The sequence below is a fragment of the Myodes glareolus genome, chromosome X (genome assembly GCF_982192425.1).
Source record: "Myodes glareolus chromosome X, mMyoGla1.1, whole genome shotgun sequence".
Lineage (NCBI taxonomy): Eukaryota > Metazoa > Chordata > Mammalia > Rodentia > Cricetidae > Myodes > Myodes glareolus.
Genome location: NC_142053.1, coordinates 97507352 through 97527351, shown reverse-complemented (window position 1 = coordinate 97527351; position 20000 = coordinate 97507352). Strand labels below are relative to the sequence as shown.

At 43.1% G+C, this 20000-nt stretch overlaps 2 protein-coding genes across 6 annotated transcripts in view; one reads left to right on the top strand and one right to left on the bottom strand.

Annotated features, from left to right (window-relative positions):
• Gk (glycerol kinase) overlaps window positions 1–13506 on the bottom strand; it is an 80346-nt gene extending 66840 nt beyond the window's left edge. For 2 of the 5 annotated variants that reach the window (XM_085684721.2, XM_085684720.2), the window contains exon 1: window positions 13269–13504. In XM_085684721.2, coding sequence (XP_085540847.1) covers window positions 13269–13346 — 78 coding nt within the window. In that variant the 5' untranslated portion in view covers window positions 13347–13504. Of the gene's footprint in view, window positions 1–13268 lie in introns of all 5 variants that reach the window. The other 3 variants (XM_085684719.2, XM_048449774.3, XM_048449776.3) reach the window with 3 other exon arrangements.
• Window positions 13507–13798: 292 nt separating this feature from the next.
• Tasl (TLR adaptor interacting with endolysosomal SLC15A4) overlaps window positions 13799–20000 on the top strand; it is a 116627-nt gene continuing 110425 nt past the window's right edge. Inside the window, exon 1 of the mRNA XM_085684522.2 lies at window positions 13799–13886. The gene's annotated coding sequence lies outside the window, so the exon portion shown is untranslated. The remainder of the gene's footprint in view (window positions 13887–20000) is intronic.

Below are 20000 nucleotides of genomic sequence, written 5' to 3'. Positions count from 1 at the left end.
CTGGCAATTGGGGGGGGGCAGCATTTTCAAACAACGCTATTGCTTCTCTAGGAGCCTTCAGGAGTTCAGAAGGAACGACACAAGCCTCCAGCTGAGCCTGCAGATTAGAACCTACCCGCAAATCCTATCTGAACTTCAACTTCCATCTTCAATTTCTCCAGAAAATGAAGTTACGACAGTTTTAAGATGGATGACAGAAGACATTACCAACTGAAACCCATGGCTCCAATACACTGCACTCATATTTACCAGGTGAGAGCCACACTGGGCAATATGGACAAACAGTTAAGGATCAGATTTTTCAGTACCACTTCAGGGTATGCTGGCTAGACTTACATCAACTTGACACAAGCCAGAGTAATCAGGGGGTAGGGAGCCTCAATTGAGAAAATGCCTCCATAACATCTGCTGCTGTGGAGCCTGTAGGGAATTTTCTAGATTAGTGATTGATGGGGAAGGGTCCAGCCCATTGTGGATGGGGCCATCCCTGGGCTGGTGGTCCTGAGTTCTATAAGAAAGCAGGCTGAGCAAGTCATGAGGAGCAAGCCAGTGAGCAGCACCCATCCATAGCCTCTGCATCCCCGCTCCTGTCTCCAGGTTCCTGCCCTGCTTGAGCTCCTATTCTGACTTCCTTTGATGATGAACTGTGATATGGAAGCACAAGCTGAATAAACCCTTTCCTCCTCAAGTTGCTTTGATTAGGTATTTAATCACAGCAATAGTAACCCTAAGGCACAGTCCTTTCCTACTCTGACATCATGCAAACAATTATTATTTTTTACCATCTATTCCATCACAGTGATAAAGAGAAATCTTCTCACATAGCATTGCTATGACTATGAAGAGAAAAAGACACATCTCATCCAGACATGTGGGAGTGGTAAGAGATCCCAGGAGAGTTAACCTCTAATCTGGTTGAGCAGAAATGTCGTCATGTGGGGCAGAAAGTACATGTGAGTGGGGTGTCCAGGTGGGCGAGAGGACACAATGCTCTCTATCGCTATGGTGGAAGTGTGTGTGGGGGGACAAAGCTTAATCTAAGAAAACCACTATATTGTCCCTATAGTAATCATAAGTATGACACGTGGAGGGTTCCATTGGGAAAGCAGCAGCAGTTGGTACTGAGAGACTTGAAATCTAAGTACTGAGGCTGCAACAGGGAAAGGTAAAGCATCCAGAAAAAACATAGCACATGGCAGGTTAGCATGTGTAGACAGCATTTACAAGACAAGGAGGGTAAGTGCAACAGTTGCAGGACAGGAAAAAATGGAGCCAGATTGCAGGTTTCAGTCTAAACAATGCTCATTGAAGATGTTGCTCTGGCTCAGGGTAAGGATGCCCAGCAGCCAGTTGTTCCTATTTCAGGTCATCCGTTTAAAGAAATATATATTCCCAGAATTTCCTGTGCACCAGAGAAGCAGACAAGAACTTCAGGTTTGGCATAATTCAGAGGCCTTAAAAAAGCATAGGGCCTGGAGGCACACAAGGCTTGGAGACGTTATGCTCCAGCCCTGCCCACGTCAGCTGTTTGGTTTTCATTTTTTTCTGAGCCTCACGAATTTTCCATCTGAGAATAGGTGGTCATGGTGGCACATGATTTAATTCCAGCACATGGAGCCTGAGAATTTTAGGCCAATCTAAGGTGTACTATACACTAAGATACTTTGTTTAAAAAAAAAGTCTGAATAAAAATAACCTAAAGCTAGGCATGGAGGATCATATCTGTAAACCTGTAACCCAGGTCTTGGGAGGTTAAAGCACAATTCTATTGAATTTGACCAGCCTGGATTATATACTGAGAACAGTGAGACCCTGTCTCTAAACAAACAAAAATAAATGAATGAAATACATAAATACCAAAAATGAAATGAAATGGTCAGATATGGTTGGTTGCTTGTATCTAAAATCTCAGAACTTAGTAAGTAGAGTCAAAAGAATCAGGAATTCAAGGTCATTTTTGACTACATATGTATTTAAGGCCATCCTGGGCTAAATGAGACCCTGTCCCAAACCAACCACAAACAAATCATTTATCTCTAGGCATCGTGTCTCAATTCTGGATTTTGTTCTGAAGAGGCTATAGGTATAAGTCAGTGGTAAATCATTTATTTGCTTGGGTCCTGATCTTTATTTCCATTATTGAAGTAAGGATACGGGGCTGAAGAGATGGCTCAGTGGTTAAGAGCAGAGGCTGCTCTTTCAGAAGAACAGTTTGGTTTCCAGTACCCACAAGGTAGCTCACAATCCTCTCCAATTCCAGCTCCAGGGGATCTGATGCCATCTTCTGGCCTCCTCGGACACCAGGCAGGTGTCATACATGCAGGCCATACACCAATATACATAATTTTTGTTTGTTTGTCTTTCTCTTTTTTGTTGTTTTTGCTTTCAAGACAGGGTTGGTCTGTGTAGCTTTGGAGCCTGTCCTGGCACTAGCTCTTGTCGACCAGGCTGGTCTGGAACTCACAGAGATCCACCTGCCTCTGCCTCCCAAATGCTGGGATTAAAGCCATGTACCACCACCATCTGTAGATAATTTTTTTAAAGTAAAAAGGAAAGAGAGCACAGAAAAAAACTAAAGTTAGTGCATAGGCTGGGGATGGAGCTGGGGTGGCAGAATGTTTGCTAACAATGCATAAAGCCCCATATGCAATGCCCCACATGGAATAAACCAGGAACGGTAGTACATATCTATAAACTCTAGATTCAGGCAACAAAGCCAGGAGACTCAGAACTTTGAGGTTATCTGCAGCTACAGAGTAAGTCTAAGGCTAGCCTGAACTCATGAACATAAAAATAAAAGTCAATTTAGAAAAGACTTCAGCATAGTGCAGATATAGTATATATCCAATGGCTGTTTCCAGCACTATATTTGTTACTCCTGCTTCTACCTTTTTATTCTGCCAACTGCATTACTAGAAATGCTAAAAGCAGAATCAGATGGGACAAGATCTGAGCTGAGCAGTGTAGCACACACTTGTAATCCTAACATTAGGCATGGTGGCAGGAGGCTCTTGAGTTCAAAGCAAGTCTTGGCTACAGCAAATTCAAAGGGTTGGACTATGTAAGACTCAATCTCAAAAACTTTTTTAAAAAGTTACAGATCTCTATTCTACCTCTACAACTAAATCGTCTCTCAATTTCGGAGTTGTTAACCACAGAATTAAAATTGTGATTTTAAAAGTTTTACAATAATCTGCTGAAACATATTGGTGTATGTATTCCCTGACTTGCAAAGACTCAAAAAGATTACGTGCTTGCTTTCCTAAGTGCCCTGCAGCTTTGCCTCTGTCATCTATGACTAATTTAGCCATACCATCATAAGTATGCACATTCATTTTCCTGCCCACACACCCCTTCCACCAGCCTACTCTTTTATGGTACTCTAAAATTTACTATGTGATAAGAAATTATTCATGAATGTAGGCTGGGTGTGGTGGCATATAACTACAATCCCACTATCGGGTTTGGAGGCATCATGGGTATACCTGCACAAATAAAGTCAGATAATAGTTCAGCGTAGGTCTCTAAGAAAATGAAACAGGAAATCTGAAGATCTGTTTTGCCGTGTAATGGCAAAGTCCACCAGTTGCTTTCTTCTGTGTCCTGTTTCTGCTGGATACTATGGGCCTGTAGGCTGAAGACTGGAAACTCATGTTATAGAAGAACTTTGAGTGACTGTCCAGGCAGCAAGATGTCTCTGTCAATTCTAGAGTTTTGGAAGTTGCTTACAATGCACTTCCGGTACACTTAAGTAATATTATATTCTTCTAGAGTCTTTCATAGAGTTGAAGAATAGATAGTTATAATTATAGTTTTCCTTCCTTAGTTATGATAAAAGATAAAGTAGATATAAATATTATAACTGTAATTCTTGCTTAATACCTGTTTTGTTATATGTAATTTTACTATGTTAAAGTTAAGAACCTTCCTTTTTTATTTAAACAGAAAAGGGGGAATGGTGTGGGAAGTCCTTCTGTCTATGTGTTGCTTTTATTGGTTAATGAATAAAGTTGTTTCAACCAGTAGCTTAGGAGAATAGAGCATGGCAGGAGTTCCAAGCAGATAGAGGAGGAGAGAGTAGGCGGAGTCAAGCAGAAGCCATGTAGTCCCACCAGACACAGACACCAGACAGAACCTTGCTAGTAAGCCACGGCTGCGTAGCGACACACGGATTAATACAAATGGGTTAATTTAAGATATAAGAGTGAGTCAGAAATACGCTTAAGTTATTGGCCAAACAGTATTGCAAATAATATAGTTTCTGTGTGATTATTTCAAGGTATGGGCAGCCAGAAATGAACAATTGGCCTGGGCCAACAGAGCAGGTGGATTAGCAGCTCAAGATCATCCTCAACTACATGGTCAGTTTGAGGCCAGCCTATGTTAAAATAAAATACTAAATGGAATGAGAAAACCATTTTACATATTTACACAAACTTGGATAGCCCACAATAAAAATACTAGCCACAAATTCACTATATTGCAAAACTGACAAGGAAAGGTTTAATGGCTTAAGGCCACAGAAACAGCACATAAATTAGGATCCTTTTCTCTCTCTCTCTCTCTCTCTCTCTCTCTCTCGCTCTCGCTCTCGCTCTCGCTCTTTTTCTTTCTTTCTGCCCTTAGTTCTTTTTTTTAGACAAAGTCTGGTTGCATAGCCCAAGCTGGCCTCTAACTTGCAATCCTTTTGCCTTGGTATCACAAGATGACAGACATATACCATCACATCACTTGCTACAAATGAAATTGTAGGAGGCTGGAGAGATGGCTCAGTGGTTAAGAGCACTGGCAGCGCTTCCAGAGGTTCTGAGTTCAGTTCCCAGAAACCACATGGTGGCTCACAACCATCTGTAATGCGATCTGGTGCCCTCTTCTGGTATGAAGGTGTACATGCAGGAGGAACATTGTATATACAATAAATAAATCTTAAAAAAAAAAAAAAGCTGGGGCTGGGCAGTGGTAGTGCATGCCTTTAATCCCAGCACTTGGGAGACAGTGGCAGATGTATCTTTGTGAGTTCGAGACCAGCTTGGTCTATAAGAGCTAGTTCCAGCACAGGCTACAACACCACAGGGAAACCCTGTCACAAAAAAATAAAAAGAAAGAAAGAAAAAGAAATTGTAGGGGCCAGTGAGAACTGTCATCAGGTACAGGCAGGCATTTTCTGCTAAGCCAGGGAACCTGAGTTCAATTCCTGGGACTTACATACTGGAAGGAAAGAACCAACCCTGGCAAGTTGTCCCCTGACCTTCATACACAAAGAGATAAACACACAAAGACACTCCCCCACCAAATAAAATGTAATTTTAAAACATTTTGAATGAAACTGGGGCCTAGAGAGAAGTCTCAGTAACTAAGAGCGCTTGGTCTCCAACCATGAGAACCAGAGTTTTAATTCCAGTATTCACATAGGGTAACTCCAGCTCCACGTGACCTGTCATCCTCTTCTGGCCTCTATAGGCACCAGCACACATGTGTTTATACATGCACACAGACACACATATACAGATACATGCATACAAAAGTAAAATAAAGTCTTAAAAAGAGAACCAGGAACCGGAGAAATGGCTCAGTGGTTAAGAGCACCTGCTCTACTAGAGGGACAGAGTTCAAGCCCCAGCACCAACAACGCACCAACTTTCCCTAACTCCAGTTCCAGGGGATCTGATGCCCTCTTCTGACCTCTGTGGGCAGCAGGCAGACACGTGGTACACAGACATACAGTACAGGCAAAAGACCCATACGTGTAAAATAAAACCTAAGTATTTTTAAGTGAAACTGTGCTGACACGATGGCTCAGGTCTAAAGGTCCATGATTCCAGGCCGGACATCTGAGTTTAGGATCCACATGATGAAACAAGGCGATGAACTTTCGCAGGTGCACACATTCTCTCTGTCTCTGTCTCTCTCTGTCTCTGTCTCTCTGTCCCTCTGTCTCTCTCTCTCTCTCTCTCTCTCTCTCTCTCTCTCTGTGTGTGTGTGTGTGTGTGTGTGTGTGTGTGTGTGTGTGTAATAAAAGTGTAATGCAATTGTACGCTAGCTGTGGTGGCACACATCTACAATCCTAGCACTTGGGAAGTGGAGAGAGGTGGATCAGGCATCATCCTTGGCTACATGCAAGTCTGAGGGCAGCCTGGATGCTGAATATCATCTCAAACAGCAACAACAAATATGTAAAGCAAAGCACATAGCTCTGCAGCTTAGGTCCTATGTGGCATTTACAAGCCCAGTGCTTGGTCCCCAGTGCCACAAAAATTTTATTTCGGCACATATGCAGACATCTAACATATAGTGGCCAAATTTGAAATTTCCCAAATTTCTCATTCAGTCAACACGTTTCAGTCCCTGGATGCTCATGTTGGTTCATGCACTTGTTCATGTACAGCAAACAACTATTGTGTGCCTTTAGGGAAGAAAACAAGAGATGGCTCAGGCCTTCAAGTACAAAACTCGAAAGCTCTTAAAAGCTGGGCATGGAGGTTCATTCCGGTAATATCAGCACTTAGGAAGGAGAAGCAGGAAGAAAGCCATACGTTTGTGGCCAGCCTAGGCTACACAGTGAGTTCCAGGCCAGCATGGGCTCCAGTGGTAAGACTGTCTCAAGAAAACAAAAAAAAAAAGATGTGTTGAATAAGAAGGAAAAAAAGGAAAAAAGAGAGGGGGGAAGAAGGGAAGGAAGGAAGGAGGGAGGGGGAGGCGAAATCTATCCATAAGCTTTCTGAGATCTCTAAATCTCTAAGTGTAAAGAGACAACAGGGGCCACAGCAATGTTTCCTGCCAAAGTAAGCAAAGAACTACAATTCCTGTCATTCTTCATATTCGCTAGCTGTTGGAACAAAATGATTACACAACCATTATCCACGATGACACACCTGAGCCCTGCCCAAGGCCCACTGAACCTGACTCACCAAGTTATCATAACCCGAAGTACTTATGCAAAGCAGTATTTATTCATGCATTGTGAAAGCAATTTGTAAGAATATATTTTCCTTCATGAACATCCACGTATGGCTATAATCTTATAAATTGGAAGTTGACTGGCTGGGTCCTTCCTGAATTTCTCTTCTCTTCTCTATTCTCCAGGCAGTAGTTAGTATAAGCTGCCTCAGAGTGTAAGAGACTTGGACTTGGATTCTTGTTCTACCAGTTATTATGTGACCTTGGGCCCCGATCCTCAAATCCTCAGCCGGGATCTCATCAACCAGGTAAAGGCGGCTTCCCTGAGTCCTATCTAAATCTCATCAAATGACATGAGCCTAGGAAAGTCTTCAATGCTGTCTTGACATACTGCAAGCCCCAACATTCTCCAAACCTTTTTTGTAAACATTTGACTTAATGGAAAACATTAAGTTACCAGGTAGAGAAGGAAGTTGACTGCCTAGACTGAAACATTTTTCTCACAAAGAAATTGCCCCTCCTTAAAACCTGTTACACTAATTCTCTTTCCAAGAAGTTCCTACTCTGCAGCCTGTGTGCCAACACAAGTTCACTTTCCTAGCAGACAAGCTGGGAATTTTCCTCTAGTACAAAACATCTGCGGAGGAGCCCAAAACTTAATCCTTTGACAATCTGACGAAGAAATAAACATGGGGGTGGAAGCAAAGTCTCGGTGGGCAAAGGTGTGTGCTACCAAACCCGATGACTTGAGTTCAAGTCTCCAGACCTATAAGGAGAAAAAAAAGAAGTGGTTCTCAAGTAAGATGGTGGTGGCGCATGCCTTTAAACCCAGAACTATGGAGAATCTCTGAAGCCAAGGCCAGTCTGCTCTACAGAGTTCCTGGACAGCCAGGCCTGTATAGAAAAACCTCTCTCTCTCTCAAAAAAAAAAAAAAACTAATATGGGGGCTGAAGAGATGGCTCAGTGGTTAAGAGCACTGGTTGTTCTTCCAGAGGACCTGAGTTCAATTCCCATACCCACGTGGCAGCTCACAACTATCCTTAATTCCAGTTCCTGGGGACCTAACACCCATGGCAAAATACTAATGTGCATAAAATAAAAATAAATAATTTTTAAAAAACAAACAGATAAGCAGCAAAGTAACTCACATACGTTGTCCTCTGACTTCCATGTGAGAGATGGCTCAGTGGTTCAGAACACGTGTTGCTCTTCTAGAGGACCCTGATTCGAGTCCTAGCACCCAGATAATGGGTTACAACCAACTGTAACTCTGGTTTCAAGGGACTTGTGGCATCCTTCGACACTGTATGCACACAATTTGTACACATATACATGCGTGCAAGCAAAACACCTATACTTGAAAAATAATGTAAATAAAATGGAAGCTCTACTACTAAAATCAAAGAAATCAATCCAATCTGAATTGAGTTTTTTGTTTTGTTTTGTTTGCTTGGTGTGGCATCCCATCTGTAATCCAAACATCCGGAGGCACAAACAGGAGGATTACTGCAAGTTTGGCTATACTGCAGTCTAGGCTATAAAGTGAGACATGATCTTTGTCTCAAACCAGAGAGAGACAGACAAAGTTTACACATTATTGACAAAGAAAAGAAAACCAGAATTAAAAGTCAGCTGATGTATTAAAGAAATATGAAAATCTACATAACAGCCAGGAAGGCTATTGTTTCCCTGTAGGGAGGACAGCAAAACACATGTTTATTTTCTACACTGATGACTGAAAATTTTTAAGGAATACAAGAATGAACAGGGCTTGGAAGGCAGCTTCTTTCAATACAGTAGGTATAGAATTACAAACACAGGCAAAAAAAAAGAGCCATTGGGAGTAGTAAAGAAAGAAGCATCCAGGGTTGGGGTGAGGGACTCAGTGGTTTAGTGCTTGTTTGGCATGTATGAGGCCCTGCATTTGACCCTCGGCACCACAAAAATAACTAAATAGACCTGTTAGTGGAAGAGAAAGCTGTGGTTCAGGGTTTGAGGAAAACGAAAGAGATGACTGGCTACTGAACTGCTATTTACAGGCTGAATAGAACCGTAAGGAACAGACACAGGCACAGAGGAAGGGGGATTCACATTGGATGAAAGAGCAGAAATAAAGGTTTTGCTCATAGAAAAAGAAAAAGAGAGAGCTAAGGAGGTTATTGGCCTCCAATAAATTAAATATGCAAATTAAATCAAGACTAATGAGACTGTGTAAATATCTTTACCTTCCCGTGCTTCCTATAACAGTTCCTACACACTGCACCCTTATCTAAGAAGGTAAACCATTATCTTTGTGTCGTCATTACAACGTGGAAGAGTAATATAGGAACAAGTCCCAGGAATCACCTTGTGACCGAAGCACTTATTCAACAAGTCAGCTATCTGCATTCCCCAGGAATGGTTTTACAACCAAAGGAAACACTATCTTGCTAAACCATTCCCAAGGTTTCCAAGTTACCCACTTGGCCTTTGAAGCATTATTTCACAGTTGTTTCTTACAGAACAGATAATGTTATAGACTAACATTTATTTTTAGTCATTTATTATTTATTTACTTTTGTTTCCTAAGACATGGTCTCCCTATGTAGCTCAGGTTGACTTAGAACCTGGTAGCCCAGGGAATGCTCAACAATCCTCCTGGCATTTACAAGTGTGCATCGCCATGACTGGGGAGATGGCTTGGGGGTTCTTCCAGAAGACCCAACTTCCAGTTTCAAGCTCCTGTATCGTGTAGCTCACAAATGCCTAGGACTCCGGCTCCAAGGGTCTCATTGTCGCCCAAAGGGAAACATATACATGTGAAATACACACACACACACACACACACACACACACACACACACACACACGTGCGCACGTGCACACACACACACACAAATAAAAATAAATCTAAAACAAAATAAAAAGTATAAGAAACCACATCTGACTGTAAATTAACTTCTTCTCAGCAGGGAGTAATCTTCTGAAATTGAACATTATTATAGTACTCATAGAGTACCCAATAACTACAGTCAAATATTGTTTTCAGTACCAGGTATCTTGCTAGGGCCTTACATATTCTAGGTAGGTGCTCTACCAATGAGCAACATTCAGTATGAAACATAACTTTTGTTTGTTTGTTTTTGTTTTGTTTTAATTTTTGATTTTTTTTTGGTTTTTTAAGACAGGGTTTCTCTGTAGCTTTGGAGCCTCTCCTGGAACTCGCTCTTGTAGACCAGGTTGGCCTCAAACTCACAAAGATCTGCCTGCCTCTGCCTCCCGAGTGCTGAGATTAAAGGCATGCGCCACCACCCAGCTGTTTGTTTGTTTAGATATGCGGGATTTTTTTTTTTGGTTTTTTTGAGACAGGATTTCCCTGCATAACAGTTCTAGCTCTCCTGAAACTAGCTCGTGTAGACCAGGCTGGCCTTTAACTCACAGGGATTCACCTGCTTCTTCCTCCCGAGTGCTGGGATTAAAGGCCTGTGCCACCACCGCCCCTTGTTTGTTGTTATGGTTTTTTGTTTTTCAAGACAGGGTTTCTCTGTGTAGCCCTGGCTGTCCTGGAAATCACTCTGTAGACCAGGTTGGCTCAAGAGATCAGACTACCTCTGCCTCCGGAATGCTAGGATTAAAAGTGTGTGACACCACTGCCTGGCAGGGTTTCTGTGGTTGGTGTTAACATTATATGAGGATAGCATTATGAACTTGATAAACTCTTTCTCTATCAATGTAAATAGATGCCTTTAAGTAACAAGACATGAAAGACCAGAAACAGCCTGCAGTACATAAAGAAAAAGACTGTTTGAACTACATAGGTAGTTCAAGGCAAACTTACATGAAGGCAAACTCATTCAGGTAGGCTCCTAAGAAGAAAACCTCTATAGTTATAAAATACTTTACTCACATTCAATATAGGGCAAAGGCTATACAAATTTGGGAACAATTATCATACTTGGCTTGGCTTCCCCCAATACTTTTGAGTTAGTAGTTATTACCACTTAAGAACTGGAAAGGTAAGAAGAAAGCAGGATTGTCTTGCCAAAGATCCTAAAGCATCAGCTTTTATTTAAAAAAAAAAAAGGAAGATCTGGCATCAGTGAGCTTGTTCCTGGTTAGCAGATATAGCTGTCTCCTTGGCCTAGTACACTCTTGCCAGTGTGTTGCTCCCCCCATCCCGCTTCAACCTGTCTGGCCTTTGCAGCCATTAGTGTGACAAATCTTTTAAAATGATTTATTCCGTCTATTTCTTTGTGTGGTGTGTGTGCGTGCCACAGCATACACGTGGAGGTGAGAGGACAGACAACTTGTGAGAGCTGTTTCTTAATCCATGTAGGCTCCAGGGATCAAGATCAGATCATTAGGACTGGCAGCAAGCACCCTTATCCACCGAGCCATCTCTCCGGCCCGAAGTGTGAAGATGCTCAAATGTGCCTTTAAAATTCAACCCACATGACCGATTGTGGTGGCTTGTGCTCATAATTGTAGGACTTGTGAAGCTGAGGAAGAATGACTGTGAGTTTCAGACTACCCTATGCCACGTGGTTCATGAACAGCCTGAGCTACACAGCATGATATTATTTCAAGATAATCAGTGGACGGAGAGATGGCTTAGCAGCTGAGATAGTTGCTCTTCCAAAGGACCTTCATTTGGTTGCCAACACTCACATGGTGATTGACAGCTGTCTATAACTCAGGAGATCTGACACTCTCTTCTGGTCTCTTCAGGCAGTAGACACATATATGGCTCATAGGCATACATGTGGACAAAATACCCACACACATAAAATAAATACATTTTTAAAAAAATCAATCTAGTTATTCAGTCTACATGTTTTAACGGTCTTATTAAGCTTAGAAAATGATAAGCATTTTGTAGGTCATGTTAATCAAATCCTGTTATACAGACTTTCTGATTTGTGATTCTGGGTTATATAAACATTTATATGAATATAAGACAAAATGAAACCTACTTTATACAATCAAAAGATTAAAAATGCAGATGTGAAACAGTGGTTGAGTACTAGAATCAGGGTGAAGTCACTAAGCAAGATTTAAATTGAAAGTGGACTGAAAGTTTCTCAGTTTAGAAAACAGACTTCTCATAATCACAACACAATGCAGTGTCAACTGAACAAAACACACAACATACATATTATACACACACACATTTTATATATGCAGGAAGAACTGAGGGTGTAGCTTACGGTAGAGTGCCTGTCTACCAGGCTACAGGTAAGGACATCAACCCCTAAGGGCACAAAGTAAATAAATAATTGAGGAAAAAAATATGTTTGATAAAGAAATAAAGGGGGTAATAAATCACTAAATATTTACCTCAACTTTTCAGGTTAGTCAAATGTCCACTGAAGCATGGGCTTTTACGGACACTCTATTTACTTAAACTACTTTGAAATGATCTCACGGAACTGAGTGCTAGATCACTTCAAGAGCAAGTTTCCTAGCTGTGAGGGAGCCAGTGGCCCATGCCTGGAATCCCAGCACTAGCCAGGCTGAGGCAGGAGGATCATGGGGTACACAGGCAGATGCCATCTCAAAAACCAAAAAGAAAAGAAAAGAAAAGAAAAGAAAAGAAAAGGAAGGAAGAGAAAAAAGAAAAAAAGCTAACCTTTCTAACTGCAAAACTAATCAGCAGAGTGATACTTAAACAGCGCCTCTTTATGGTAAAATTCTAGTCGTGCTTACTTACTGAACAGAATTACCCTGTCGCATCGCACAGTCAAGCAGAGTGGACAATATTTGTTGGTAATGGGCAAAGTATCAGAATTGAAACTTTAAGCTTTAGAAACAAGAACGATTACAGCAAAATAACTGCAATCTGTCTGCTTCCTAATTTGTTCTGCCACCCCCTCAGTAGTCTTTCCTCTGTGGGAGAGGATGACAATGCATCATCACGCTAATACTTTATTCGTTCTATCGCTCCAAAGGACACTCTGTAGGGTTCCCACAGCCGTGACACAGCTTTCCCTCCATCCAAGGACGTCCTGCGCCTAGCAGGCCAAATGCTCCTGGGGAAGATCGCTGCAGTGTCAGTGTGACCACCTCTCCCCTACCGTACCCCGGTGGCTCTGTGGGGATGCTCTAAGAGTATTCTCTTTGGGGAAAGAATCTCCCCATTGGTATGTGACCTGGCTCCACCATCAAAGCTGAGACTGTTCAACTCGGCTGCGGGGGTCTTGGGAGGCCAAGGTCCCCCTCAGGACAGGACTGGGCAATCCCAGCATGGTAGGTCCCCTCTTTGGCCTCCTTTCCTCGCCCCAGCAGTCGAGGGCCCAGGAGAGCAAGAAGCTCGGACTGAGAAAGCTGTACCCCGCCTTTCCTCCTCCAACTAGCGTCCCAGTTCAGGGGTTGAGATGTCACCCCGGCTCACCAAGAAACGTGTTGAGCTGGTACCCTGGTCCACTGCTCCCACCAATGGCCCCAAAACTGCTTTCTTCGCGGCTGCCATGGAAGTCAGTCAGCTTCAGGTCGGAGAGTTTAACACGACCGGTCTCCGGGGTGACTGTAGAGGGCTGCGGAGGGCGGAGTAGGGAGAGCAGAGGGTGAAGCAGCGCGCTTCTGCTGGAGACTCGCGCGGCTCCTAGGCAGCCCCTTTACCCGCGCCCGGCAGCGTCGCCCCGCCCCTCCGGCTCAGGCCCCGCCCCGGCCCGCATTCCCTGAGGCTGGGGGGGGCGGCAAAGGGGGCGCTGTCTTCCCGGATGGCCAATGAGGAACCACAGAAGGAGACCCGGCGGCAAGCCTGTCTAGGACAGTGAGACGTCAAAGGGGCGGGATCTGCTTTACGGCGGGGGGGCGGGGGGCGGCGCGGTGGGTCACATGGCTGGGGGCGGGAGAAGTGTCTGCTTTTAGCCCGGCTAAGGTTGAGCGAGGGCGGAGGCGGGCGTTGCCTATTGGCCGAGAGCACCCCAGAACACTCCCTGCAGACCGGGCCCTGAGGCTTGTGAGGGCAGAAGCCACCCCAAGTGCAGAACCGCCTGTTCCATCTCTGGTAGGCTGTGCAGATCGCAATCTGAGTCGCCTGGTGACGACCCCGTCCTTTCTTTCCCGCGCTTCCCACGCCCCGCGCGCTCAGCCCCTGTTTATGATAATAAGCACCTCTACTGGGATCGATTCAGGGTGCCACCAGCTGCAGGAGTTTCGCGAATCCTTCACCTCTGTAAACTAGGGACAAGAAACGCGAAAGTTATTTCGGCTTAATTATTTAAGGAAAACATTCCAAATCGTTGTCTCCAAGTGCTTCAGTTTGACCAACCAAGAAAAAAGCACCCGGCACCTCCAGCCCTGAATCTCCCTTGCTTTTTTTTCTTTGGCTCCACTGGAGTATGCCCTCCCCTACACGCCATTTCCGCTCTCTCTATTAACCTCCAAGGACTAGCTAGGTTGGGAGCAAACTGGGATTTGCACTTGACCTTGAATTTACCTTGCCTAGGTCCTTTGGAGGCGAGTATTCTAGAGGCGGTTCAAACTTTGGTCTGGACCTACAGTGAGAAATAGTTTTCAAAACAACCTGAATCTGGTGTCTGCTCATTATACTTGCATTTTTATGTATAATAATTATATGCTACATAGTCATGTATATTTTAAAATATTTTCTAAAAGCAGCTCTATGCTATGCATTCTATGTATTCCATACCATGGCGTAACTTGTTTTTTTAACAACCTGATTGAAAATAAAATCACTAAAGTGAGCTTTGCGATTTGGTGGAAGCCTTTGCGATTTAGTGGAAGCACTTGGGGGGTACAGGGAGGAGGATCAGAACGGAGTTCTAGGTCTTGATTAGCAAAATCAAGGCCAGGCTAGGTTACAAGATACCTTACCAAAAAGGCGGGTCACAGGAATTATTTTATAAGCTATCATGCTATCTCTCTTTTCCAAAACTGATACTGTTCCCAATCTCTTTTTGTCCCTTTCCCAAATGTCACACTATTTTGTAACATCCCATCTATTTTCACTAATTTACTTAGCTCTATTCTACCTCACTCACCCATATGTGTTTATATACTTTTATATGTCTGTTTATATACTTTTACTACATTTGCTATTAAAGCGCAATTTCCTCTACTTCACTCAGACATCAGAGCTTGCTATTCCAGATGAGTACTGCTTATAGGGGAGCTACACTTGCCAAGAATAGATAACTTTGTAGATAAGTCACTATTTTTTAATATCCTGGAATAGAATAGGAGACAGGCAGAATAGGCAAATGTTAAGGAACTAGACCAACCTCTGTCAAAACTGTGATAGGCATTAATTAAATCAATTATATGGGTAAGGATTTCCTTAGTTGTAGAAGTCAGTAAAAAAGCCACTGACCTCACTATGTTGAACCATTAAAAAAAAAAATCCTGACCACGTCTGAACTTTAGCACAGTTGTGGCTCAGATTCCAACAGGACAGCAAATTATTTGTTTAGCAGCACAGTAGGGATCAGAATTCAGTCATTTCAGACTAACTGGAGCAAGAGGTACATGAAGAACCTTGCTCTTCTTTTTACTGTGGTTCTGACAACTGTGTGTATCCCACAACTTCATTGCTTTCACCAAAACAAAAGTGAAAAGTCAAAATGTGGTTTGAATTTTCAAAAACCACTCATATCTCATATGTCCTCTGGGAGACCAGAAAAGGGTCCTAAATGTAAGACTCTAGCTCAACCTATCTTAATTCCATACCCTAAATATTTATTCTAAACTTTCACCGATTTATTTTCTCCCTTTTATCTGGGCAGGCTGGCATACCTGGGATACCAGCACATGGCAGATAGAGGCAAAGGATCAGGAATTCCAAGTCATCCTTAGCTCCATAGGGAATTAACAGCAGACTGGGCTGTATATGACCTTGTCTAAAAAGGAACAGACAAAAAGAAAAAATAAAAAAAAAATTCTGTTTTCCTTCCCCTGTCTCCATCCCTTCAAGCTACAGCTGCAGTCCAAAAATTCTGGATAACTATAAAACTGAATAATCGGTACCGTGATTCCATCTTTATGTTGTAAGTAATACCATGGCAGCTGAGTCCCAGAGAGCACAAATAATAATACATGTTCGAGATTAGCCAGCCCCTATGGCGTGTCCAAGACTGCAATTTCCTTCTGACATCAAACTTATGTCCTTCACAACAGCCTAAATGATTAGAAGCTGAAGGGAATTTGAGAGGAAAATGGGTGAGAGAGAAGATTGTGTGCTCACTCTCCTTGATCATTCTCCCCACCACAACCTCAGATCTAAGGCAAAGCAGTGGCTCTGCCATTCAGCATGTAATCTTCGTGACCCCGAGTCACTCATGGCTTTCTTTTGCTCTCTTGTAAAATAGGGAAAATGTCACTGATAGTGACGTGAATGTGTGACCGAGACTTAACTGATGTAATAATGCCTCGGAAAGCACCGGACAAGCAGTTCAGCTAGGCAGGAAAGGCAAAATTCACGTAGTTGTGTTGTCAAGTCCGCTTCTACCATAGAAATCTGGTGTGAGGGCGAGGACAGACGTCCTTCACACAAATTGTTTAAGAAATCCGAGTCATCTAAAGCTCACACTGGGATAATTTTTCTTTTCCTTTCCTTTGTCCCTCACTCCCTTTCCTTTTCTTTCACGGCAGTCCCAGGTAATGCAGCCCGACCTCTACATTTTTATATTGCTGAGGAGAATGAGGTAGATCCTTCTCCTTCTGCTTCCCTAGTGTTGGGATTACAGGTGTATGCCATCAGGTCCTCACTCCTGATTTCTGACTGGTGGAGATGGAAACAAATGTTAACCCCTGATGGAGACTCTTCCCTTGTTTCACTTGCTCCTTCTCAGGGTTTTCCCATTCTTTGTTAATTTTTGCAGATTTTGAATAAACAGAAAACCTATTTTTTCCTTGGAGAATGTTCTAGTAACACTCCGTGATCTTCTCATTTTGCCTAAGAACTAGCACTTATTAGTTAGATGTGATGGCTTACACCTAGAAACCCACTTCTCAGGAGGCTGAGACAGGAGGATTGCCAAGAATTAGAAGCCAGCCTGGCTACAGTGTGAGACCCCGTTCTTTAAAAAAGTTGTGCTTAATTTTCAACCTAATCTATTTGGAAAGCTATCCTTTTCTTAATTTCGTCTGTTTTAATGATGTGTATGGATCGATATGGATAATCGAAGCATAACATGGAGAAATGTTTATAATAAAAAGCACAGGCCTATCATTTTATGGAATAGGGTTGACGAGCAAATCTGTGAAGCGCTTGTGTAATGTGGCACCAAATGTAGAACCAGGTAGGAATTTAAACATACTTGAGATTTAGCCTCTTCTCCTTGCAGTTTAGAGACTCTATTCATATGCATGTTAGTAATCTAAGGCTGAGCTTGGCCCTGTGGTGCAGGCCTGCAGTGCTGGATACTTGGGAGGCTAAAGAAAGGACAATCATAGGGTTAATAACTGCTTAGGCTAATGAGTGAGTTCAAGACAGGCCTGGTCAATGCAGTGAGACCCGGTTTCAAAATAAAAAGTAAAAAGAGTGATGGGAATATAGCTCAGTGTGTGGGGAGAGTTGGCTGAATATCCAGTACCAAAGAATCTGACTACTAAAAACTGTGTGTCATGTTACAGTGTTGACAGGGTAAGACTAACATTATCCTGGTTGTGTTTTGTGAGCTCGTCAAAAACCTCAGCCTTTCTGGGAAGAGGGAACTGTATTTGAGAAAATGTCTCCATAATATTGACTTGTCGACAAGTCTGATGGGCATTTTCTTAATTAATGTGGGAGGGTACATTCCACTGTGGATAAGAGCACCCTGTAAACAGAGACTGCTCCTTCATTTCCCGGCTGCCCAGACACAAATAATCACACAGAAACTATATTAATTACAACACTGCTTGGCCTCAGCTCAGGCTTTATATTAACTCTTACATCTTAAATTAACCTAATTCTATTAATCTGTGTATTGGCATGAGGCTGTTGCTTACTGGTTAGGGTACAGTACAGTGTCTGTCTCTTTTGGCAGCTACATGGCGTCTCCTCGACTCCACCTACTGTCTTTCTCTATCTCTTATAACCTGACTATATTCTGCCCTGGCATAGGTCAAAACAGCTTCTTTATTAACCAATGGTAATAAAACATATTCATAGCATACAGAGGGGAATCTTACATCACCACCCGTGGGCTGTTGGTCTGTATGCTATAAGAAAGCAGGCTAGCCAAGCCATGGAGAGCTAGCCAGTGAGCAACACTCGTCCATGGCCTCTGCATAAGCTCCTGCCTTCAGGTCCCTGCACTGACTTCCTTTAATGATGGACTGTGATGTGAAAGTGTAAGCCACATAAACCCTTTCCTCCCCAAGTTGCTTTTGAGTCGTGGTGTTTTATCACCACAATAGGAAGCCTAACTTGTGGTAAAGCGAATAACTTCCTCACACTTAGAGATTAATAAGGGAAAAGCTCTTTAATTCTAATATGTAACTGGTTCTGACTAATACAGAAAAGGGAACCAGCCTCAAACAAAATTTTACCAGCTTATATAGGCTTATACATTCTACACATGCTGCCATCCCAAAATCTTTAGGTCCCAGCCAGTTCCATTAATCCAAAATTCTTCAGTTTAGCTTCTAGCAGAATTGTAGTACAAGGAAAGAAAGCGGCCACATTCTTTGTAAAAAATATCACAAGAACAGTCTAGTATCAGGGTCACTTGATAATATTCTTCCCCTCAGAAACTTCTTGAGCTGGGCCCCGCAGTTCAAATTGCCCTCAGCATTGTTTTTTCCTGCTCCTGCTAGGGCAGCCCATTAAGGCCAGCACTGAAAGCATCCAACTGCTTTGCTAGTCCAAAGTTCTAAAGTCTTATATATCCTGCTAATAAGCAGCATGGTCAGGCCTGTCACAGCAATGCCCCACTCCCAGTATCAACTTCTGTTTAGTCACTGTTCTATTGCTTTGTAGAGACACCATAACCAAGGCAACTCTTATAAACTCTTATAAAAGAAAGCTTTTAAATGGGTGCTTGCTTCCAATTTCAGAGGCTTAGTCCATTATCATCATGGTGGGGAGCATGGTGGCGTGCAGGCATGTTCATGCTGGCAAAGCAGCCGAGAACTATATAACCTGATCCACAGGCCGAAAGAGATAGAGACAGACAGACAGACAGACACACACACACACACACACACACACACACACACACACACACACACAGAGAGAGAGAGAGAGAGAGAGAGAGAAACTGGGCCTAGCATGGGCTTTTGAAACCTCAAAGCCCAACCGCTAGTGACATACTTCCTCCAACAAGGCCACACCTACCCTAGAAAGGCCACCTAATCCTCCTGATCCTTTCAAACAGTTCTGTTCCCAGGTGACTAAGCATTCAAATATATGAGCCTGTGAGGGCTACATTTATTTTTTTTATTTTATTTTTTTTATTATTAAATTATAAAAGTTTCCATTTCAGCCCCTCCTCCCACCACCCTCCCACTCCCCCCACTCCCTCTCCTCCTCCCTCTCCATCCCCTAGAGCAGTCAGGGTTTCCTGCCCTGTGGGAAGTTCAAGTTCCTCCCCCCTCCCTCCAGGTCCAGGGAAGGTGAGAGTCCAAACAGACTGGAGCGCCAAAATCCAGTATATGCAGAGGAAGTAAGTCCCAGTGTCATTGTCAACGGCTTTTCAAAAAGGCTCCGGGCCAGCCACATTCAGAGAATCTGGTTGGATCATGTCCTCGTTCAGTCCCAGTCCAACAGGCCTTGGTGAACTCTCATTATATCAGTCCCCTTGTATCAGTGGGTGCTCGCATCCCTCGCAGTCCTGATTACTTTTTTTATTTTCTTCATCATTCTGTTCCTCATTTGGACTGTGGAGTGCTCAGTTCGGTGTTCCAATATGGGTCTCCATCTGTATCGCCATCCAACGTCGGATGAAGGTTTCCTGTGCCCTTGCCTTCATTGCTCACGATCTCTTTCCTTCTGCCTCTCATTTGGACCTAGGGAGCTAGGTCCAGTGTTCCAACGTGGTTCTCCGCCTCCATCTCCATCCATCGCCAGATGAGGGTTCTATGGTGACATGCAAAATATTCATCAGTATGGTTGTGGGCCAAGGCCGGTTCAGGCACCCTCTCCTCTGTCCAGAGAACCATCTGGGGATCTCTCCTT